Genomic DNA, 25054 nt, shown 5'->3' with positions numbered 1-25054 from the left:
AACTAAACAAAAATGGGGAACCTGGGTGGCTCAGCTGGTTAAGCATCTGATTTCAGGTCAGGTCATGATCTCACGGTTTATGAGTTTGAGCCCCACATAGGGCTCTCTACTGTCAGCACAGAGCCCGCTTCAGATCCTCTATCCGTCCCCACCTCTGCCTCTCCCCTGCTCACTCTCGCTCTCTCTAAAATAAATAAACTTAAAAACAATTTTAAAAAATCAAATTAAAACATATAACCAAGGCATCATTTTATTTTTTTTCTCCAGAACTTGATCTTGTCATTTTTAAATTTTATTACATGCATTTGTAGAATACCTTAACTCCTTTGTGAATGAGATAGGGTATGAACAAATAAACCTAAAAGAGCAGACAGCCTCTGGTATATCTTTGTGACAGATCTCAGAACTGGAATGTCCCCTATCTTTTCAGACAAGCATTTTAAAATTTGTATTTAAGGGGCGCCTGGGTGGCTCAGTCGGTTGAGCGGCCGACTTCGGCTCAGGTCATGATCTCGTGGTCTGTGAGTTCGAGCCCCGCGTCGGGCTCTGTGCTGACAGCTCAGAGCCTGGAGCCTGTTTCAGATTCTGTGTCTCCCTCTCTCTGACCCTCCCCCGTTCATGCTCTGTCTCTCTCTGTCTCAAAAATAAACGTTAAAAAAAATTTTCAAAAAATAAATAAATAAAATAAAATTTGTATTTAAATTCCTCATGTACTAACTTTAATTTACAACAAAAGCTTATACAATTATTTAGAGCTTTTCCCTGAAAAACAAAATTCCTGAGAGGGGTGCCTGAGTGGCTCGGTTGGTTAAGCGTCTGACTCTTGATTTTGGCTCAAGTCATGATCTCACGATCAAGCCCCACATCCAGCTCATCAAGGAGCATGGCGCCTGCTTGGAATTCTCTCTCTACCCTCCCCCCCCCATCTCTCTGCTCCTTCCCGCTCCTGCTTGTTCTCTCTCAAAATAAATAAATTAAAAAAAATTCCCAAGATAAATCTTTACGGATAAGAGAATTCCAGAAGATGGAGAATATTTATACATCACTTTGTTTTAAGCAAAATGGTCATCTTAGGGCATAATTATCTATGCCAGAAAATGTAGCTCAACTATAGTTTGGGATGGTGACACTCTTCGACATAATTATAATCATGGGCCACCTACCTAAGCCCTTCATGCCTGCCTGAGTCACCTAACTCGGCTCCCTGCAAGGCCCCCTGGCTCTGGCCTCCTCACCTGCTGAGCAAATCTACACCTGACTGTCCAGCCTCACCTTCCCTAGTGGTTCTTAATCTTTGCTGGGTTAGAGACACTTCTGGTTGAGGTATAAATTCCACCCCAAAATGCACAAACAGAATTTAGCCTAATTCAGGTATTCACAAAAGAAGGTCTCCTCTCTGGAAATTAGTTTTTTGTGTATTTTTTTCCCCCAGAAATTAGTTTTATCACAACCCTTTCGAATGGTAATCTCTCACTGCTCCGATCCCTTCCACGTGGAATCTATATTCTGGCACTTAAGGCTTCCAAGATCTGGCTCCAGCCTTCTTCTCCAGCCACTTCACTTACTATTTAAAACTTATGACTCCAGCAAAGCACTGCATAAATGCAGATAACAGAGAGCACAGAGAGGTGTACGAGCGAATAATCCATCCTTTTCCCTGACCCTGGCCTCCTCATCACAGCAAATGTTCCATGACAGGAGGAACTGGGTCTTGCTCACAGTTCTATTTCAATCACTTTCTGGTACTAGTTCTGTCAATAAATATTTGGTGTATGAATGGTTATTTAACTTAATCATATTTATTTGTTAAAGTTATATAATGTAATCCTCAGTACAAAAACTAGACTGGTCTTTTTTGCCACAGGTATGCAGCAAATAGTTACCTGAAATTAAACGTGTATTTTAGGAAGAAAAAGTTAATTAGTAAGTCACTAAAAGACAATGTTTACAGTAACTTATCTGTTCATTATACTTAACACTATAAAATTATTCACAATAATTTAGTTTCATTTCAAGTTTTCCTTCCGGAATCTAAGTACTATCAATAGAGTGGAAGAACTAGACATTATCCGTAGACCAGCCAGCCTGCACACCCACACCAGCAGACCTAACGCCTTGTACCTCTAATTAAAGAAAGACGGAGTGACAAGACTGAGTTACTATTAGTACTTTTTTGCCTCACTCAGTGTTCAACTTTGGTGATATGGCGATTTACTGACTGCGCCAGCAAAGGCCAAACACATTCTATGAGAGAAATAATCAAAAGGCAACAGAACTCGGCACTGAAACATCCAAGCAAGTGGACTTGAGGAGGAAAAATACAATAACACTCAGGAAAATAGTTATCAAAATGAAGACAAAGAATTCACAGGAGAGTGAAACTGGTTAACTAAACAATATACAACAAGGTCAAAAATGCCTAATTTAGAGCAAGACAGGAAAGATGCTATTGAAATCAACTTAATTTTTAATCATACGAGCTATTTTGGTTCAGCATAAAAGAATTGCATCTTTGGGTCACAATGGAGAGAAGGGTTAACTACTACTGTTTCAAAGAGAAACTGTCTTCTTAATGAACAAGGTCATAAAAAGGTAACTTACCTGACCCCTCATAACAGACATCTGACTTTCAAAAGTAGCTTTGTTAAATCTTCTGTCAGTCTTTATGGGAAAGGAGGAAAAAAACCTACATTATTATAATTCCAAAAATCAAGAAATTTGAAACAAATATTTGAAAACAAAGGAACTCTTCAACTTAGCACATAAGGCCATTCCAGAGCTTTCCTAATAGATAAAATAACATGTAAAGAGTATTTTTACTTGAAGTATTTTTGTATGTCTCTAGAATGACAAGAATAGTTTATTTATAATCCACTTGGTCCCAAAAGGATTTAAAATGACCTTCCAGCCAATGGGTTTAGGTGTTTTTGAGAGAATTAAACTACAGCAGCTCACCAAATATGTATTACAATTTATGGAGTACTTTTGTAAAAATTCAACTTTTGAAGAAAACAACTTGTCAGATTTTAATAGAGTCTTACTTCAAAGAACACTCATAACCAGTGTAACTTCACAAATTTATGCTCCTGTAAAGTAAAGCTGTTAATTCCTTTTTAAGTCAGGCTCTACACCAGAAGCAGTAAACTGCAAATTAGCTCTATTAAGAAAATCTCGTTTGAGATTTATTTCGTTTTCCGCAAGAATTAAAACGAAAAATTTATTTACCTTAAAAAGTTCATGAAGATCTTCACATAAATCTTGCACAAAGTTCATGTCAGAAATATATGGCAGAATCAAGTTTCTTATTTCTTCAGAAAAAGGAACTTTTGCTTGAGGAAGCCAAGCCCAGTGAAATGGATCTGAAAGAAAAAGGAGAGAGAGAGAGAGGAAGAAGTTATCAGAGAATAATCATCCTGATTCCAAGTTTGGATGGCGAATTCAGATGGTAAAGCACAGTAAACTATTATTTAGAACTAGTCAGGTTCCTGAGTTTTAAATAGTAAAAGGTAAGAATTTTGATAATCGGTCTCTCTCAGACAGCCCTATATCAAAAAATACATCTGAATCCCTGGTCTCTAAACTTGGAAATTAAGGGACACCTATAATTTGTTCACATACACCAGATCAAATACCATGGCTAAGATTTCCCTGCCCTCCTCCCAGTTACAAATTATCAGGAATTGACCACTCACGAGTGTGTGTGTGTGTGTGTGTGTGTGTGTGTGCGTGCACACATGTGTATGTGCACGCATGCACATGTGTGGAAATATATGATGTTTCAAAGTCTTATCTAAAAAAATTTTTTAAGTGTTATTTACTTATTTATTTTGAGAGAGAGAGAGAGAGAGAGAGAGAGAGAGAGAGATTGCAAGCAGGGGAGGGGCAGAGAGAGAGAAGAATCCCAACCAGGATCCATGCTGTCAGCGCAGAGCCTGATGCAGGGCTTGAACTCATGAACTGTAAGATCACGATCTGAGCCGAAATCAAGAGTTGGAGGCTTAACTGACTGAGCCACCTGTGAATGTTCCAAACTTTTAAATCATTAGTAGGTGAATAGGCAAATGTCTCTAAGGGATCAAAGATCCATGACTTCAGGCTAATTCTAGTTCTCTCCTAAGAAGACTGTTAAATCTACACAGTACTAGGATGAGAAAGATTCGTAAAGTCGTAGAATCTTCTGGAGAGGGTGCATATTCCAATTCCTGCAAGAAAGTATATGTAAGGCTTCTGACAAGATGATCACCCACGGAGCTACTGTGGGCACATCCAATGAGAACCTCCTACAGCTAGAGTCATTCCTTCTGACTTCTCTTTTATTATCTCCCTGTCCACTGTGGGAAGTACACAGTCCATTCCAAAGAAAGCCCTTCCTCTGGCCCACATCTCCCTGCAGCTATATCTAATTTCCTTTTTACTTTTCCCTGACCAATCACATAAAAGCTCTTATTCCATGCCTGCCTTTACTTCTGATCCCTATCCCTCAACTTCTATTATCAGCATTCAAACGCTCTCCCCTAAGACCACCAGCCATCTCGTAAGAGTCTCTCCAAAGGCACACTTGCAGTCCTCATGCTACTTAATGTCTCTGTAGAAAGTAGCAGTCTTCTATCATCTCCCTTTGTGAAATTCTCTCCTGTGTGGCTTTGGAGATACTACTCTCCCAGACTGTACTTTCTATCCTTTAAGCCACTTCTTTTGTTTGCTGGCTTTTCCTCTTGCCTTCAATGCCACCATTCCCCCCTTTCTCTCCTTCATTTACTTGCTAAACATTCATGAGACATTCACTGAGTATTTGTGTACCTCACATTGTCCTAGTGGTGGTATTTGTTCTCCTTGAATTCCCAGAGGTAATAAACACCACCATGGCTTCCGCTACCACGGTGACAGTTTAAAAACTGTATCTTCAATATCAACTCCTCTTTCAAGTTCCAGATCTCTAATCCTCAACTGCATATTTGGTAAAATTTCCCAGATGTATTGTAGGAGCCCTTAACTTAACACTTTTAAAATACAATTTGCATATAAATTCCAAACTATTAGAGGGAAAAAACAATGAAACAAAGACATCTCAAGCCAATTCAACAAAAGATAGGAAAGGAAAAATAAATTGGAATTCATGGTCAATAGAAAAAAGTAAGATGGCAGGAAAAGTACAAACACATTATTTATTGAGACTTTAACTAGAGTTAAATGTACCTTTTAAAAGAATCTCAGATTGGGTAAAAAAAATATCCAGTTAAGTGTTGGGCATAAGTCATATGCTTACAACAAAATGATGGAAGTAAAAAATAAAAGTATAGAATAACACCAGGTAAATGTTAATAAAAAGAAATGAGGTGTAGCAATGTTACAACAGATAAAATAAGTAAAAAAAAAAAAACATTGAGAGGGATAAAGTGAGATGTATTTCACACTAATAAAAGAACAAGCCACCAACAATATAAAATGCTGGGCCTTTATGTATGTCAAATACACAGCAAAAAATGTACAGAAATGCAAGAAGAAATTGCCAAAATCACAATCTTGGTCAACTTCAACTCTCAAAAATTAACAGATCAAGTGGTCAAAAAAATAATATGATTTGACTAACAACTACAAGCTTTAATTAATAGACAGATGCAGAACTTTGTGTCCAGACACGTTCTTTTCAAGTACCTTTTAACTGGCCATCAACCAGATTACAAAGGAATTACTAACAAATTTCAATCAGCAGAATTTATGCAGCCAGTCATAGGTCACAAAGCAATAAAACTTGAAAATAAAAATGGGCAGGTTTTTTTTTAATCAACTGACACAGAAATTTTATTTACTTATTCATTAATTTTTATTAAAAAAAGGTTTTTTAAGGGGCGTCTGGGTGCCTCAGTCATTTAAATGTCCAACTTCGGTTCAGGTCATGATCTCATGGTTTGTGAGTTTGTAACTCAGGAAGTTCTTTTCTTTTTAAATTTTTTTTTTTAATGTTTATTTTTTATTTTCGAGACAGAGAGCACATGAGCAGATAAGGGGCAGAAAGAGAGGCGGGGACAGAGGATCCAAAGTGGGCTCTGTGCTGAAAGCAGTGAGCCCAAAGTGGGGTTTGAATTCACGAACCGTGAGATCATGACCTGAGCTGAAGTCAGATGCTCAACTGACTGAGCCACCCAGGTGCCCCAATTATAATTCTATACAAAAACTTTGTACCCATTAATCCAGATCTCAAGATGTCACGAACAATTTTAAACAAAATAAAACTAGCTCAAGAAGATGTAGCAAACCAGACCCTCAACCACAGAAGAGACTGGTAAGGTAGTTAAAGCACTACTCACTGAAAAGGGGAGAGGTAGGCCTAAACTGTTTTGTAAGTGAATACTACCCAAAACATTAAAGTTAAGTTCTATCCATATATTAAAATAGATGATTCTCATGTTACATACATTTAAAAACTTATTCTACAAGGCTAACACAAGCCAAAAAACCAAAACCAGACACAGTCCCTCAAAAATAAGCAAACAAACATGGCAAGGCCCGTGTAGAATGTATCTTTGCATCCCCAACATCTAGAACAGAGCCTTAGTGAATGATTATTCTTCACCCAGTTTTCCTTTTCCTTTTTTTGATATCCATAAGTTTTGTTCCCTTCCCATTCTGGAAAAGGGTGATTATAGAATGTATAGATGGTTCTAAACACTTACATGCTCTCCACTCATCAGGATGCTTAAAAGGAAATGCCAGACCATTATCAATTGCAGCTATTTTAATAAGTGATTCTTTATCATCAATCCATTTCGTTTCCTAAAGAAGAAAAAAATGGCTGCTGATAAAAAAAGTATATGAATATTTCTAAAAGATCAAGTATTAAATAATTTTTTTAAAATTATTGAAGTTTAAATACCTTTTATTTGAAGAAACTAAAAAATAAAAAATAAGTTGCCTTTTATTAAAGGTCTTACTATAAATAAAAAATAAGTTGTCAGAAAGTACAAATTTCCACACTTGAAGGGAAGAAACCATCGTATAAATCAGTAAGAATTTCATAATCACTATTTTTTATTTGCTATTATAAATTCAGATAGTACTGGTTTCATTTCTTTCCTTTTGGGGAAGAGGACTTGGAATTATTAAGACTTAAAAATATGTTGTTTCAGATAATTTACTGCTAGATATACTGCTTAAAAGTATGACATTTGCAAAATATTGGTATTTTTAAGAGAACTTAACAAAGCTACCTCATTAAAAATTTAGTCTTTCCTGGGGTACCCCAGAAATATTTAGTCCAAACACAAAATGTTTCTAAATAAAACTCTTCAAAGAACAATTATAAAAAGGTCCAGTAGAAGGAATCTCAAGATACCATTAATTACAGAAAGTAGGCCATTCCTAACTTCTACATTCTTGACAGCAAGAGGGATTTCATGTTAAAGAGTATTTATTATGGGGGTGCCTGGGTGGCTTAGTCGGTTAAGCGTCCGACTTCGGCTCAGGTCATGATCTCACGGTTCATGGGTTCGAGCCCCGTGTCGGGCTCTGTGCTGACAGCTCAGAGCCTGGAGCCTGCTTCGGATTCTGTGTCTCCCTCTCTCTCTGCCCCTCTCCTGTTCACGGTCTGTCTCTCTTTGTCTCTCAATAATAAACAAACTTTAAAAAATTTTTAAAAAAGAGTATTTATTATGTAAAGATAAGACGGTTGCCATTAGCAAGTGGCCTAGATAAAAACAAAAGGTAAAAAAGACAATTTTAAAATGAGAAGTATTAGCATGAAGGTCCGTGTCATATATGTCTGGTTTGTTTCTTTTAGTTTATATCAAATATCTTACCTCACTGAAAATGCACAAAATACTTAAGAGCAAAGAATAAAATTTTCAGTAAAATCTAATTGCTCAAGATACACCAATAAAATATATTTAGCAACGATTACGAAAATATATATTTATGTGTGTATTTTAAACTTATTTCTGCTGTAACTGCCATTTATTTTTATTTCTTTTCTTCTATTTACAATTTTATTGAGGTATAATTTACACACAATAAACTTCACATATTAGTGTACAATTTGATAAGCATCCACGGATGTGAAACCTTCACCGAAAGTTTTCTGGTGTCCTTTGTCGTGGGTCCCTCTCTCGCTCCCTCCCTCTACCCCACCCGCAGGCAACCAGGGTCTGCTTTCTGTCACCAGGGATTAGTTTGCACTTTGTAGGTTTTCACATAAATGGAATCAGACAGTGTGTTCCCTTTGTGAGTAGCTCCTTTCACTCAGCAGGATTTTGAGACTCATCCACATTATGGAGTCATAAGACTCAGAAAGAAGTGAATTACTAAAATATAAACACGTCGACCAAAAGTACCAGAACCTTTTTTACATAAAAGCAAAATAAATCTGGTGGTCGTGGTTCTACAACGAATTTCCCAAATTCTAAAAAAAAGTACCAAGCTGGTATCATCCTTCTACTCTAATACAACATAAAAAATAAAGCTGCACAGAGATTTAGAAATTTAAAAAATGCAGTGTAAACAGGGAAGGAAAGAAAAAAGATGAGAAAAACAGCAAAAGGAGATAAAACCAAGGATCTAAGTGAAGGAAATGAAGAAATGAAGAAAAACATAAATTTAAGGAATCTTTTATAGAAATTGTGTGTGTCTCTGTGTATAATTTTGAAATTTCCTTACCTTAACTTCCTTTCCCTGTTGCTTTTCGTATTTGATTAACCAATTGTCATTTCCCCTGTCTTTCAAAACAAAACAAATGTTACTTCATTTTTTATGGATATCATAGCTTAATATCAAAGGAAATATTCTAGTCACCTTTTGATTTTCAAGACCTTAACTGGTTATCTGTGGCACATGTGTACATATTAAAGGCTCCAACCTAACACATACAAGCCAAAAAATACTTACAAATGTTAGCTAACACTTTTTGAGGGTTTACGCTGTGTCAGACATTGTTGTAAGTACTTAACAGGCACTAATTCATTTAATCCTTATAACCATTCTGTGAGGTATGTATTATCAAGAACTATTAAATCAAGGTTATTAAGATCAAGGATAACTTCTCTTCCCCTCAGGAAGAAAAAGCATGTATCTCTATTACCAAGCAAATTTCTGGGTAGGTTCTCACCTAATGTCTGTAGAGAAGTACTCTATGACTCTACATCAAATTTAACGTTAATCTAAGACCACATTAATTAAGAAGGCAACTCTGGAAAAGTATGTAATGCTTTTTCAGCAACTAGTATAAATGAGCAAATATTTTGAATCAGTGGTTCTCAAATTTCAGCATGCTTCAGAATTACCGAGAAGACATGTTAAAACAGACTGGTGGCCCCCTATGCAGAGTTTCTGTTTTAGCAGGACTGGGGTGCACTCTTCTGAAAAGATGCATGTGTAACAAGTCCCCACATGAAACTGACCCGGCCAGTCCAGGGAACCACATTTGGGAACCACTGTTTCAGATGATCTGCACCACTGCTCCATTCTAGCACAGAAGAAAATCAAGTTTAATGTATTTATAGACTATGCTAACAGTTACCTAAAGTCAAAATAAGCATCTAAAATAATTTACACAATCAAGTTTTAATTATTCATATTATGCAGATAATATTTCTGGCTTTGTCCTGTTGCTAAGAAATTCCCCAGGAGGGACAAGAACTGACCTCTACCACCCAGGCAGGAGACTGCTATGAGTTAGAATCTCCAGTACAAGATTAACTCTGCCCAAGGGAGTCAGTACTACATCTGTTTTCCAAGGCAGGTAGAGAAAAAGTGCCTCCAGACTTCTGTATCAAAATTTTATGTCTTTGATTTGGATAACAAGAGTTGAATACAATCTGCAAACTAACAAGATTTGAGTAAACAAGTAAGAGAACTTCAATACCTGTATTTCTGATGATGTAATCCAAAATAACTAATCTTTCAAACTGTGACTGAAATTGTTTTCTAATATTCTCAGGCAAAGGGTCAGCTTCAAATTTCCTAAGCCAATATTCAGCCTCCTTGTAACCTTCAACAAATAACTGAAAGGAACCAATCTATAATTTTAAGAACTAGAGTTAGAAAAGAAAGTACAAGAACAAAGAAATTACTTCTTTAATTTCTCACCAGTATCATCATAAAATGTTATATAAACATAAGAAAAATAGAAGGGTTAACACTAATTTAGATAAGCCATATTTATCAAACTATTTTTATACACTAACTTTAAACAGCCACATAAAGAATACATAGCAAAGTAAAAATGCTCAACCCTAGGCTTTTAAGGAGCATGGAAGCTATTTTAGGATAACTAAAAAAGAAAATGCACATGTGCCCTCAAGGTGAAAATCTCAACTCAGATTGATGTTTTCTAAAAATATTCATTAAAATGAACTTAATTATAGTGGCCAAATATTACACCTGTCCTGGTCATTTAATAACCATGCATACTTTTATCTTATTGAAGAAATACTTTGGGATTTTTTTTACAACATAAAATATGGAATATATCCTTATTTTTTTAAATGAATTCTTCAACTTTGCAGATTAAAGATCTGGTCACAAATTTTAAAGAATTAATCAATCAATCATAACATGGTTTTAAGTGGTTTTTAAGAAAATCCTTTCCTTGAAGATATGTCTGTTTTAAAAGGCATTTCTGTCATTAACATTACTAAATGTATTTATGGCACAGGACACATGGGTTACCTGGTTGGTCTCATAAATACAAATAACCACAAAGAAAATCTATTTCTTATCCTAACACTATGTTCTTATTGTTGGCCTGAAATTTTAACTATATATCTAAAAGGTTTTCTTTAAAGCACTTAATAAGTAGTCATAAATATGGAAATAATATCTTTCTTTAGTCACACTTAATTTTATCATATCCAAGGAATAACAGGCCTTGTAAAAATTTTCAAACTTCCTCCTTACTTGGAGTATAATTTTAAAAACAATTTAAGTTAACCATGAATTTCTACTCAAATTCTTTTATCTAGATATATGCTAGGTATAGCAACCACAAAACAAAATCACAGGTCACATTACATATATATATACATATATATATACAAATTATATATTATATATATTTATATATATAATTATATATACAATTTATATATATTTATATTTAATATATAATATATATTATATTATTTATATTATTTATATATTTATATATAATTATATAATATACAAATTATATATATTATACAAATATATATATATACAAATTACATATATATACATATACACTTACATATATATACACACACACATATATACATGCATATATTACATATACATATTACATACACATACATATTACATATATATATGCATACATATATGTATACACATACACATACATATATATAATGTAAAAATGTAAAATATAAAAAAATAAAAAATATATATAAATTGTATATACATACACACACACACACACACACACACATATATATAAAAGCCTGAAGTTTTTCTAGAATGCCTTCCCATTAACCCTTCCCACTCCTGCTTAGCCAGCTGCTAACCAATCCTTAGGTTTATCTAAAAGTGATAAGAAAAAACAAAATTCATTATGTAGTCCGTAAACAAGAATTACTACCACTTACTTTATACTATGTGCCAGGCACTATACCAAGTACTTGACATGAATTTCTTCATTTTATCTCACAACCTCAAGAGGTAGTTTTTCCCATTCCAGTTTATAGAAACTGGGGCTTAAGGAGCAAGCAACTTGCCCAAGGGCTCAGAGCTAACTGGTAGAGGGGCTGCGAGAGAAACTTAAGTCTGTGCATTTAGCCATTACTTTATAAAGCCTTAGATGCAAACTCCTCCTGGAAACAGTATCCCCAGTCCTCCAAGCTGGGTTAGACATCTCTCCTCTATCCTCTCTGAGAATTTAACCATCCTAACAGCTTTCTCATATCACACTGAGATTGCTTGTTCACTGAAAGCTCTTTGAGAATGAAAAAACTATTTTCTTTATTATCATATCCACAGCCTACAGCACACAATACTCAGGTAATACATGCTGAATTGTCCCCCCAAATAAAGTTTCTCACAGTAACTTACCTTAGGGGGAAGTCCTATCCGATGGAATTTTCTACCTACTTTTGGCACTTTCTCTAAAGCATACTTTTTGCCTCTAGATTTTGCACGGTCAATTGCACTATAGTTAAATGTCTCGCTGACAAGCCAAACCACCTAGAAACACACAGTTTAGAAAAATGGTTATGAGAATTTGCATTATAGTGTTTCTACTCATATACACCATGAAACACACTCTAAAGCTATAAATCAGCGAAGTTCAACCCAATCCTAAATGGTGCAGAGAATCTAAACTAGAAAGGCCTAGCGATTTTGCAAAGTCAGTTAAATGGCACATATTTTTGAGAGAGGCACCTTAAAACTGGCCAGTGGAAGAAAGAAGTAATCATTCTGAGATGTAGAATTAGGAATGGATATTCTGAGGAAGTCTTCAAGTAAAAATTCATAAAGGCTAAATAGAAAGAATTTCTAGAACACCGATATTCTTCTGCCTTCTAAATGTTAGTTCTTTCTCTTCTTGTCTTGTCGTCAGCATCATCTAGGCATCAGCAGCCAGGGAGACTTGCTTGGACACTTTGAGCATCTCCCCTAGAATCAATTTATCAGTTACTCATGTCTCCGGGTTACCAAAACAAGGGCTCAACTTCAGGTTCTGTCATCAGAAATATTACTAAAGTGTTTGCAGAGAAGTAGACGATAAATTAGAAGCACATAATGAAAACCAATTTTCTCCTTTACCTTTGTTTTAGGTACAATATTCAGATGCAGCTTTTCATCCACAAGGGAGGCACCAGCTTCAGAAAGGTATCCCTGATTAGGAAGCAGGCAGCCTCTACCGAAGCAGCAAGGGCAGCAGACCTTATGAACATATTTGGTCCATTTTGGATTCAGTTGGCCATAAGGCTCTTCTGATTTGGGTTTAAATACACCAATAATTTTCTATATAAAATAGGAGACATTTTCTGAGACTTTTAATATAGAGAGAGGATAACCCATAAAATGCATTTTGGTAATCTTTTTCTATTTCTTCCCACCAGATTTGGACATAACCCTTAAATATTAAGAGGTTTAGTTCTCATTGTGTTTTTATATCCATTCTCATTTAACAATGTAAAATCAGTAATCCTTTGGGCTAGTAGTTTTCAAACTGTGCTCTCAGCAACACTAGGAAAGGTGAGAGGGGAAATGAGAGTAGGGCTCTAAGACCCCCTACCACTTAACTAGATTAACTTTGACTTCACTTGTTTTATTACTGGACTTCCAACTTAAGAAAGGGTTCTGTTGATTTCATAATGTTTGAAAACTACTGCTCTAGGTCAGATAGTATCTATTAAATATTCATATTATGTGTTTATTTATCAGCTACTTTCTCACTAGATGTACATTCTAAAGGGCAAGGACTTTGTTAGGGCTGTATCCCAAGTACTCAGAACAGTGCCTGGTACACGGTAGGCATTCAAGCATTTGTTAAATGAACTAATAAAGCCAATGACAAAAAGTCATCTCTAAAATATAAAGGTAATGATAGGATATAGTGAATATCTATGTTGTCAGATTCTCCTACCCTAATCTTTTTCCAGTTATTTTTTTTGTGAATCAATTTTAAATAAATTTTCTCCTCTTAAAAAAAAAAATTGCCCATGGATGTCTAAAGTCTATAATCTTTATTACTGGTCTGATAAAATATATTCATATTAAATTTAGAGGGTGAATTATCCTTAGACAAGAAATAAAAATCTTACTATAATTTTAAGTATATAATTGCTTTATAATGCAATAAAATCTGAGTCACTAGTAAAAAGTTAAAAAGAAAAAATTACTAAATCAAACTTGGAGGAAAGACTGAGAGACTGACATTACTATATATATATATATATATTTAAATCCCAAAAAAGACTGTTTTAAAATGTAACTTGGATCTTTGCAAAGAGTATTAGGATGAAATCATAACCTTTTTTACTCCTGAAGAAAGAACTGCTGGTTATGTATCATTCAGGAAGCTTTTAAAGATAATAATACAGATTTCTGAAAATCTAGACTAATTGGAACAAAGTCCCATATCAACTTCTCTTTTCTGCCCTAGAATTCTACTTTGGTTCATTTCACAATGTCACATTCCAATGCCTTCAAGCTTCAGGCTGCCCAGGTTCCTATGGCATAATGCTGGCAAAAATATTCCTAGGGCAAGCCTTTGAAAGTTTAAATTTCTACTTTGCTTGGCTAATATAGATACTGTAAAGTAAGGACTTACGAATATAAACTCAACAAATCTATAGCTGAATGTGAACATTCTGTAATTGCTTGAAACCAAGTACTAAAATAGTAGGAAAGCAAACTGTGACTTAAAATGAATAGTGCTATTTCTAAATAGCAGAATGCTCTAGTTAAACACAAAATAACCCCCCACCTTTATTTTTGAAAAGAGGGTGCAATCAGATCTATTAGGAAAATAGCTTCAGAACCTCATAATGACTCCACATTTAAATTAGTGTTTTCCAAAATTTCTGTTATATACAGTAGATCTGTGAAATTCTCACCCTCTTAGGATCCTTCACAAAGTAACTTCCACTTGAACCTTGAGAGATTCTTTCTGGAAAAACTCCAAATTCTATTGCTTGCTCTGCTTTCAATATAACATCAGCAAATTCAGGATCATCCAGGAATGTATTCAATGCTGAAGAACCAACAATTATTGCATTAAAAAATCAATGTTGATATAGAACATGACGAAGAAAGGCCAGCTATGAGAATGCTTGTGATAGGGACCTGTGATACTGGGTTAGGTGATTAGCATTAGGACATTAAGGTGCAGAAGAACAAAAGCCATCACATGGCTTCCAGGATGCTCCTTCTCTAGGTTTAAGAAAAAATGTAGTCAAGTATCATATGGGCTGCTTGGATCCTCGCTTTTTTCCCCCAACCCCACTTCTCTTTAAAGTTCAAGTACTGACGCATGAAAAACAAAATCCCTATTTGTTGAAATAATCATACTAATACCTCCGATTGCTCTGAATTCCTCCTCTCTTCCAGTGATTCTGTTCTCCATTCCACCTCCCCTTCCAGCTGTGGTCACACCTCAGATCTGTCATCACCAATACCTGCAACCTCCCCACACCTTTCCATTTCAAGCACCTTTCATCTTCCTCGTTCGTTCCCTCTAGTACCCTGAGTTCAAAAATTATTCCATCCCACTAGGACCCACAAGGCACTGACCTCCCATGTTGCTACTGATCTCTGCGTCCTCACATCCCTCGCTGGCCAGCTTAATTAAATTACGGGCAGGCATCATATAATCACTCTTCTTTTCCTCCCTCCCCTTATCATGGTCACCTGGAAAAATCCCATTAAACTCAACTGGTTAAACTCAACTTTCTGCAGAGTACACCTAGGCCTGGATAGCTGAACTTGACGATACAAACATACACAAACACAAGGCCTGAGAGCTCACTTTAATGTAAATTCATCCCCACAAACCTCAGGTGGGTCCTTCATGCCACCTGGGAAACACACTACGTTCCTGTTTCGGACTGAATCTTTGTGTCCTCCCAAGATATGTTCAAGCCCTAACTCCCCATGGAATTGTACTGGGAAATGGAGTCTGTGGGAGGTAATCAGGTTTAGGTGAGGTCATGAGGGTAGGGCCCCCACAACAGGATCAGTGCCAAGAGCATGCTCTCTCTCGCCCTGTGCCATGTGAGGACACAATGAGAAGGTGGTCATCTGCCAGCCAGCAGGAAAGCCTTGATCTTGGACTCATCTTGGACTTCCCAGCCCTGATCGTGAAACTTCATCTTAGACTTTCCAGCCTCCAAGACTGGGAGAAATAAATGTCTGTTGTTTAAACCACTCAGTCTATGGTATGTTGTTCTAGTAACCTGAACTAGGACAACTCCTGGTACCGTTTCTCCCACTGTTCTGGGCAACTCTCTCATAACCTCCCCCCTCTTCACATTTCCAACACTCCCTCTTTCTCAGACGATCCTTAACAGATGCAATCAGAAATCAGTATCATCAGCACTCCACACCACATCTGCCCACAACATCCTGTCTTCCACCTGTTACTACAGACGAACTAAGCTTGAAGATCAACTCATCCACTTTGTGTCCTAGACCCTATCTCTTCCTGATGATTCCAGGACATTTCTTCAGCAATCCTTCCCTGCATCAATATTTCCCTCTTTATTGGACCACTTCTATCACCATACTAGGCATGCTGTAATTTTTCTCAGCCTAAATCTACTTACTCCCATGTTACTCCTAGATATTCCCTCATTTCTTTGATCCCCTGTATAGCAGAAGGTCTCTATAGTTATTTACATTTAATATCTCCAACATTTCTTCCTCGATTCTCTCTTGAACCCATTTCAATTAGGTTTCTGTCCCAACCACTCCATTGATAAAACTTTTGTTGAGGTACACAGTGACATCCATATTGCTAAATCTAACCTCAGAACTTATCTTCCTTGACCAGTGCCACCATTTGACCCTGTTAATCACTCCTTCCTCCTTCACATGGCTTCCAGGATGCCCCTTCTCCAGGTTTTTCCATTTCATTGGCTCCTCTTTTTCAGTCTCTTTGTTGGCTCACTTTTACCTCGTGACAGTTTACCTTTAGGATGCCCCAGATTCAGTTCATGGTCCTCTCCTCTTCGTTATCAACACTGATGACTCCCAAATTTATTTGTCAAGCCTGGACTTCTACCTTCAACTCCAGACTACGATATTCAACATCTCTACTTGGATGTTTAATGGACAGCTCAAATTTTACCACCCAAAACTCAATTCTTCTCTTTATAACTCCACCTGACTGCTTCCCTCTCAGGTTTCCCTATTTCAGTTATTGGCAACTCCAAATCTTCCAGTTGCTCATGGAAATCCTTGGAATCACCCATGATCTTATACTCTCACCTCCAACATCTAATCCATCAGTAGTTTGCATGGTTCTACCTCACACGAACATCCAGAATCCAATCACATCTCACCATCTCCATTCCTTCCATGTGATTCAAGGGACTATCAACTCTCACCTAGATTATTGTAAGACTCTCTTAACTGCTTTCCCTCTTTCACCCATGCCTTCTCTATACTTGACAGAGAAGCTAGAGTAATCATTTTTTTTAAGTTTATTTAAGAGAGAGAGAGAGCAAGCGTGCACATGTACACATGAGCAGGGGAGGAGCAGAGAGAAAGGGAGAGAGAGAATCCCAAGCAGGCTCCTCACTGTCAGCACAGAGCCTGACATGGAGCTCAATCCCACTAACCATGAGATCATGACCTGAGCCGAAACCAAGAGTCAGGTGCCCCAACCCAGAACTTTTATAGTTCTTGGAACATAACAGGTAATCAATAAACACTTGCAAAATGAATGAACAATTAATCATTTAAAGTGGTACACAAGGCAAAAATTACTCATATTTTACTTTGGAAGGTATTTAAATGCTATTACATGCATTCAACATTATGAAAATTCAAAACATAAACTTACTTATTTTAAAATTTGCCTTCATTTAGACAGAAATACATTTTTTTTTTTTACTAATTTTTAAAAGTATGTGCTAAGAAAAATGCTACAAAAAGTACTATTGGGCATATTTAACCTACTTAAATGAATAAATAATCCAAGTATTTTAGTTACATCACTACAATTGATGTGCTAATTCCTAATCCTTCTTATCTATCCCGTGAAAATAATTAAGAATGGAGAAACTTAGTCTTTCTTTATTCACTGTATATCCTGAGCACCTGGATGAGGAGTCAGCATTTAGTGGGTACTTAATATTTAATTGAATAAATGAAGTATTATTTATGTACTAGAATATGCCAGTAATAATGATCATTAGTCAAATGAGATTCTTCTAGGCGAACGGTCTTTTTTTTTTTTTTTTTTTTTTTTTAAGTTTGTTCATTTTGAGAGAGTGAGTCGGGGAGGGGCAGAAAGAGGAAGAGAGAGAATCCCAGGCACTGTCAGTGCAGAGCCCGACACCGGGCTTGAACAAAGGAACCATGAGATCATGACCTGAGCTGAAGTCGAACACTTAACCGACTGAGCCACCCAGGTGCCCCTAGGCGAAGCCTCTTAATAAGAAAGAAGTTGGAAAGTTTTTTATTTCAACCCTGCCCCTAGCACTAGTGTACTTTTTACAATACGTCACTAGGAGGTGGTCTTCGGGGAAATGTTTAAACACTTTCAACAAGACATCACTACTTTTTTTGTGATCCTTTTATTTGGAAGCGAAACAATGTATAAGCTTCTTCCTTTTCCAGAAATTAAGTCTCCTGTAGTTTCACACCATGTCCTAGACCTGCTATCTGGAGCAAAACAAAAGCGTACTTACTCCTTTCTCTCCAGGAAGAGCCCTTCAAAAAGCTGACGATCATTTCATGTTCCCCTAAGTCTCCTCTACTCTTGCCTCCTCCCATATGGAAGTGTTTTCAGGCTTTTCAGCACACGAGTTGCCCTCTTATTTCACGCCTCAGGTTTCCAATGTGCCCCCTTATGAAATATGGTCTCCAGAATCAAGCAACCCATTGCAGGGAATAGACACATCTCTCAGCATTGACAGTATACCAAAATGAGAAGCACTCTGGTGTCACATTAGTTGTTTAGAAATCTGGTCATACTACTAATGCATACTGAACTTGGACCACTCTTGGTCTCTCCCATGCTGTACTTGAGCAGTTCTTGTGGAAACTACGTGTAGACTTGGCCAGTATTACTATTAAATGTTACCAAACTGTTTCACAGGCTAAGCTTTATGAGTTCATCATGTAACCACCTGCCTTTGTTGCTCTCATGGAGCCCATGCTTATACTCTGAATAATAATAATAATCATTTTCGGTTATAATAATAATTTTATAATTATTATTATATTAATAATAAGCAATATAATAATTATTATTATAATAACTGCATACTAATTCAGTTTCAACCAAAATCAGATCAAGCAGAACCATTCCTATAAAATCAGCCAGGATGTTCTTAATCCCTTTCTCTTTAATTTGTCCCTTATTGAGCAACTCTTTTAAATAAATGAGATAATCTCCCCACATGAAAATGGGCGTTCTTTGAAGATGTCCTGGAATTACCATCACTATCTGGAATGACGCTTAAAAGACAACTGGTCCTGCTATCCAAATTGCTGCTGGAAAAAATGACTACCTACCAACTGTTCTAAAATCAAAGAAACTGTTTTTTAGGAGATAATTTTTCTTGAACTCATAACTCACAATTACATTCTAAAGCTTTCTTCATTTACTTAACTGTACATGTGGCAATTAGTTTAAGTTGGAGGATCTCTCCAAAACTTATGGCGCTTCATGCTGTGAGTGCTCTGGAGATTTGGGTTGAAGGCCTGTCGTCATTGCTAGTTTTGATTTTTAATAGTTGAGGGGCATGGTTAGTTACATTTTCTTTAATGAAGAAAACCTTTTTTTCCGGCAAAATTACTGTTGCTCCTTTTAAGGAATAAACTATTAGGGTTTTGATTTGTCTCTGTATCAAAGAATTTTCTGAGGAAAATCTCAATTCCACCTCTGTGTATTCCCTTCGGGTCTCCTCTAAGAAGCGGTGACCTTCTAGTCCAGCTCTGGTCCCGTCTGAGCTCCTCACTTTCACCAGATATCCAGCACACACTCTCAACATTTGCCAGTGCTGTTCCCCAGTATGTTCCAAGCTTCCTTCCCAGGCTAATTCTTATTGATCCTTCAACTCCATCTGATCACTTGCAACACTGTAACAAAATGATCCAAATCCAAGAAGGGCAGACATTTTTGTTTTGCTGATATATTCCAAGTGCTTAAAACAGTGCCTGGTACATAGTAGGCCCTCAATAAGCCTGAAAATTATTTATTAACAAACTCTGCCCTTAACCACATGTAAGCCTTATCACTGGTCCTTTAGGAAGCAGAATTGAAAATGGAATTAAGAGAATCCAGTTTATAAACCTTTCATATAAGGACATGTGGCAATGTATCAAAACAAGCCCCTCCTCACTTGAGGGTTGGGTTGTATCTTACCCACTGACCAGAATTTTCTAAAGAGAAAAGTCGTTAGCTCACCAGTCTGGTGATCTGAACACTGCCTCGGAGGTTCAAGTGCCCGTCATCCTTCAGGCCTTGAGTTGGATGCTCCTTCCTCTGCTAAGTGTTCCCAGGCCCCTAAATCCAGGGCACAGCTCAATGGAATCCTCAGTTCTCCCCACCCAAATAGATCAGCTGTGGGAACTGTCTGTTTTAATTGACCATTCCCTCCATTACTATAAAGCTCTGTGGGACAAGGCTGGTGACTGGACATCCATTTGCTATCCGGTCACCACTGTGTCCCGAGGCCTCCACTTCCACACAGCAGGCACTCAAGCATTTGAGAATGATGCATCTCAGCAATAGACGGAAAACAAAGAATAAGCGTCTTCTAATTACTGGTTGAGCAATAACCGCTTGACAGTGAGAGGTAGCTGCTCACCATCTTTCAATAGCTCAGTTATGGATAACTGTCAAGACGCATAGGACATCTACCCTTCTAATATTGTCCTCTAAATTCAGCCAGATTATCAGTGTCTAGGATCTGGATCTGGCAATACTGAGAGCACCATCCATTAGAATTCCTTTATTAAAATGGGCTTCAAGGAGGTTATGAGAAATACTCCTATGAAATTCATCACTTTTATTACAAAGATACTATTCAGTACATAGTCTCTTCTCCAAAAGATACACGACAGGCTATCCTTTGTCAGGTCAGTTTAGATTCCAATAGCTACTTTAACTTTATGGGCACACTGTGCTTCTTTCTGTAACCTTAAACATCAGATTTGTGGGCTGCCTGCAGCAAGCATCTCCTGTGCATGCTGTGTACTATGATGGCTTCCACCTTATTTATTTCATTACCTCAGTTCCCACCCTCGTCTTTCCTCCTTGTTTTTAAATGATGCTATTTTGTTCATACATTTATAAGCCACCATGAATCATTAAAAGGCTTTTAAATACACACTTCCGTTGACTTTGGCAGTTCCTAGTATATTCTAACACCATTCTCTACTTGTAGGCTCTCCAACGAAACTGCTAAGTGCTCCTGGTTTGTGTTAACTGGGATCCTGGAAAAGTCACTTCACCTCTCTGTGCTTCCTTAAAATGAGAATAAAAAATAAAACTCACTTCGTGGGGTTAGTTATATATTAATATAAGTGAAGGGCACAGAACTATGCCCTTCATATACTGTTACCTAGGTATTATCATCTTTATGAGTCTCCAACTCACTGATTAAAATGACAACTAAGGAATGAATGCCACTAATCTTTCTACTTTGACACTGACCCAACAATACTATGTTTATGCTGGTTCCAGACTGTCAATGTCTTGCTCAAGTAAAGATAACAGATACTCTTCCACGTAAAGTTCCTATTTACATAGACAAAATAGTTAAGCATAAAGGCTCATGCATTGAGCGTAAGATAAATGATGTTAATATTAATCTAAACGCAAGAATTTCTTAGAACTAGTGAGGTGGCTTCATGGAAATTGGATGCTAAAGGACAAAGGAAGTTAATGGAACTCGCCTGGGCGGCTCAGTCGTTAAGCTTCTGACTTTGGCTCAGGTCATTATCTCGCAGTTTGAGTTCGAGTCCCACACTGGGTGAGCTCAAGCCCTGCTTTGGCTAAAACATGAGCCCTGGGTGAGCCCCACTTCTCTGTCTCTGTCTCTGTCTCTCTCTAAATAAATAACTTAAAAATCTAGTTACATTACTCAATCATAAACTTTTTAGGAAACTGGTTTGAAATGTTTAAATACTTATTGAAATTCAAAACGATTTTTAAATCCATTAAAAACAAGACCTCCATTAATAAATCACCAAAAGTAACAACTATTTTACAATACTTGGGATCTACAGCAAAATGGAAAAAGTGCAGGACACAAAGAGAAGGACTAGGCTCAGTCTGGCTTTACCACTTCCTGTATACTTGCCTGTGGCTTACCTCTGAACTTCTATGTACTAGTCACTACAGTTTTATTCATTTTCAATTCCCACAACAAGGAGTAACAACTAACTTGCCGTGCTGCTGTAAGAATTAATGAACTACACAAAGAGAGATCTCCGCAAACTGTAAACCGTGATATAAAATAAATTATTACCATTTTGGAACGTAGGAATTCTCTTTAGTAATCCATTTGTATTATGAGTACTATATTCTATCCCAGTTACTTTTTCTAGCCTTAATACTATTTGTTTACAAAATCTCACTTTCAGGGGCACCTGGGTGGCTCAGTCAGGTAAGCATCGGACTCAGGTCATGATCTCATGGTCCTGAGACTGGACCCCACACAGGGCTCTGTGCTGGCAGTACAGAGCCTGCTTGTGATTCCCTCTCTCCCCCTCTCACTCAGGGTTTCAGGCTCTTTTAAACTCTAGCTACACAGGTAAATTTAAGGCAGCAAAAAGGAAGCTAGCCACACAGATCTTAGTTACTTCACAGAAGGGATTCTAGGTAATACAGAAACACATCACACAGCTGGGGGAATGTGGGTCCATCTGTGATCATCACATTTGTTCTGTTCAACGTTGTCCTGTCAATGCACCTGTTAGCTAACACAGTGGCAACAGACCTGCATGTCAGACCAGTCTGCTAAAGCTTTATTCATGAAACACCTGAACAGGAAATCGTCTGCTTCTCCCAGGCCTCTCCGATGTATCTGCTTGAGAGTGTCTGAATGTTCAGTTCAGCTACGACTTGAATCACCTATTCCATCCAAACTTCCTTAAATTGTGGGAGGCCCATTAGTGTACTGACAGCAGGCCATGTAAAATCTAAAGACTCCAGAAAGACTAAGCAGGAGTAATGACAAGTACAATTTCTGTGGCTTTTCTTCAAGCCGTCACCCAGGGAGTTCTACAGGCACAGTGCACACACCATCTCACTTAAACCATCCTAACCACCGACAAATAGGTGTTATCCGAATTTTACAAACTAGCCCGTCTCATCTCCAGCTATGATTCATACAAGCCCACTCTGTTTTACTATCAGATTAGGCTAACTCGACTCGACCTGCCAAAAAAATCCTTCATCGACAAATACCCATGCCTGCAATAGCATGCTGACCCTTTATTAATTTTCAACATCCTATCAATTATCCTCTTTTCCACCTGAGGCTGCCAGTCCATTCGACAGTGAAAAAGTCCCCGCCCCCTTCTTAAAGTACAAGAATAGAAATGGTTCCAGAAAGAAAACTTTGCGCACGAGATAGCAGCTGGAGAAATTCAACTGCCTCTGCCCCCTCTGGCTAACGTCACAATAACATTAACTGCAAGAAGTTTTGAAACGTGTCCCAGTGGCAACTAGATATTCTTGCTCTCCGGCTCTCTGCCGTCATCCATCTGCCTGGCAAATTCACAACTCCGGGAACTTTCCTGATAGTTCAGGCTTCTTATTCCAAAACTCAAGTCCAAACTTGAGAAAACGACTTACGTCATGTTACCATGCTAAGTTTGGGTTGTTTTTTTTTTTTTTTTTTCCGTGTCTGATTGCAAAAGTTGAGGCTTACTCTTAGGCGAGGCCTCAAGGGTCAGAGTTTAACGACAACCTCGGGCCTTAAGTGAGCTGGCCTAAGGCCCCTGGAAAAGGTGCAAGGAAACTGGGGAGCAGAGAGAAAGGGAATGTGTCCAAGCTTCGACCGGCCCCGGGTCTGTGCTCCGCATGGGAGGGATGCCCGGCTAACTGCCTCTCCTACCAGGCAAGGGCTGGTGTGGGACAGAGGTGGGACCCCGGGAGGGGCTGGGCGGCGACGCGCGCACAGGGACGACCGCGGGGTGGAGATTGGGGCCGAGTCGCACCTGCACCCAGGGGCGGTTTCCGGTTCGGGTGGGTGGGCGAGCCCCGGAGGACCCCCACGCCCCAGGAGGAGCGGCTGGGCGCGTCCCGGGACGGGAGCAGCAGTTCCTCGTCTCCAGCCTCGCGAGGGGAGGCCGCGCCCTCCTCGCCGGCAGCCTCCACGAGCCTGACGGCGCTCCCGGGGGCGCCCTTAGGCGGCTGGGCCCAGGCGAACCGCGGCAGCAGCGGCTCCCGCTCCTCGTCGTCCTCCTCCTCCAAGCTCCCGCCGCCGGCTGACGCCCGCAGCCCGGGCTCGGAGGACTCCGCCATGGCCTCCCTCCGTGCCGTCCGCGCTGGGACCAGCTCAGAGAGGCGAGCTGCCCGGCTCTGGTCTCGACATCGCGGGGGACCGGAGCCGCTGGGTCGGGGCGAGGTCACCTCACAAACTCGCGGCCCCGCTCCGCGCGGGCCCGGCGGTTGTCCCCGCGCAGCCGCCAGCCGCGCCCCACCTCGGGCCAACCCTGCGCCTGCGCAGAAGGGCGGGGGCGGAGGTAGGCGGGGCGCGGGGCGGGGCCGCCACCTGCCGCTGTTAGCGCCGGAAGATGTGAAGTGGGGTGGGTGCCTTGGGGCGGTTGGCGTTCATTTACCTCCGCCTAGGAGCCCCCCGCCCCCACCCCCGGAACCCCAATCAGCCTCTCCTCACCGCAGAATTTTCTCAAAGAGTTTACCACCGTCATTATTTCTGTGACTAACTTTTGTTACTCCCACTACAAGCCCATGAGAGCAAGGACCTTGTTCTTTGTTCAGACATTTTGGATATTGGTTGTATTTTGTCTCTTTTTATTATGACTAATTTAGCTAGAAGCTTATCATTTTTAAGAATCTTTTCAAAAAGCCATTTTTTGGTTCCACTGATTTTCTGTTTTCTAGTTCACTGATATTTGTGCTTATTATTTCCTTCTTGCTACGTAATTGGGATTTGATTTCCTCTTCTTTTTCAAGTTGGGTAGAGTAGAAGAGTGTATTATTGATTTTGGACCTCTCTAATTTTTTAAAATATAAGTGTTTAAAGCTATGCCTTTCCCTCTATGCACTGCTTTATCTGCATCCACAATTTTTGCTATGTTGTGCTTTCATTTTCATTCATTTCAAAATTCATTTTATTTCCTGTATGGTTTCTTTTTGACTGCTTTGAAGTGTGTGTGTAATTTCCAAGTATTTAGGGGTTTTCCTAGAAATCATTAA

General features: G+C 38.5%; 1 protein-coding gene across 6 annotated transcripts in view; it reads right to left on the bottom strand.

Annotated features, from left to right (window-relative positions):
- Positions 1–24337, bottom strand: part of PI4K2B (phosphatidylinositol 4-kinase type 2 beta) — a 31687-nt gene extending 7350 nt beyond the window's left edge. For 2 of the 6 annotated variants that reach the window (XR_007457739.1, XR_007457738.1), the window contains exons 1-9: positions 23833–24335; positions 14547–14683; positions 12748–12948; positions 12034–12165; positions 9854–10007; positions 8650–8708; positions 6675–6774; positions 3226–3359; positions 2602–2661 (exon numbers count right to left, since the gene is read on the bottom strand). Coding sequence is in view for 4 of the 6 variants with exons in the window: in XM_049630401.1 (XP_049486358.1) it covers positions 2602–2661; positions 3226–3359; positions 6675–6774; positions 8650–8708; positions 9854–10007; positions 12034–12165; positions 12748–12948; positions 14547–14683; positions 23833–24139 (1284 nt within the window). In the remaining 2 variants the exon portion in view is untranslated. Of the gene's footprint in view, positions 1–2601; positions 2662–3225; positions 3360–6674; positions 6775–8649; positions 8709–9853; positions 10008–12033; positions 12166–12747; positions 12949–14546; positions 14684–18344; positions 18833–23832 lie in introns of those variants that run through there. The other 4 variants (XM_049630401.1, XM_049630404.1, XM_049630402.1 and 1 more) reach the window with 4 other exon arrangements.
- Positions 24338–25054: the final 717 nt, after the last annotated feature.

The sequence above is a fragment of the Panthera uncia genome, chromosome B1 (genome assembly GCF_023721935.1).
Source record: "Panthera uncia isolate 11264 chromosome B1, Puncia_PCG_1.0, whole genome shotgun sequence".
NCBI classification, from domain to species: domain Eukaryota; kingdom Metazoa; phylum Chordata; class Mammalia; order Carnivora; family Felidae; genus Panthera; species Panthera uncia.
The sequence above is the reverse complement of the archived record's forward strand: the minus strand, read 5'-3'. Positions and strand labels throughout refer to the sequence as shown.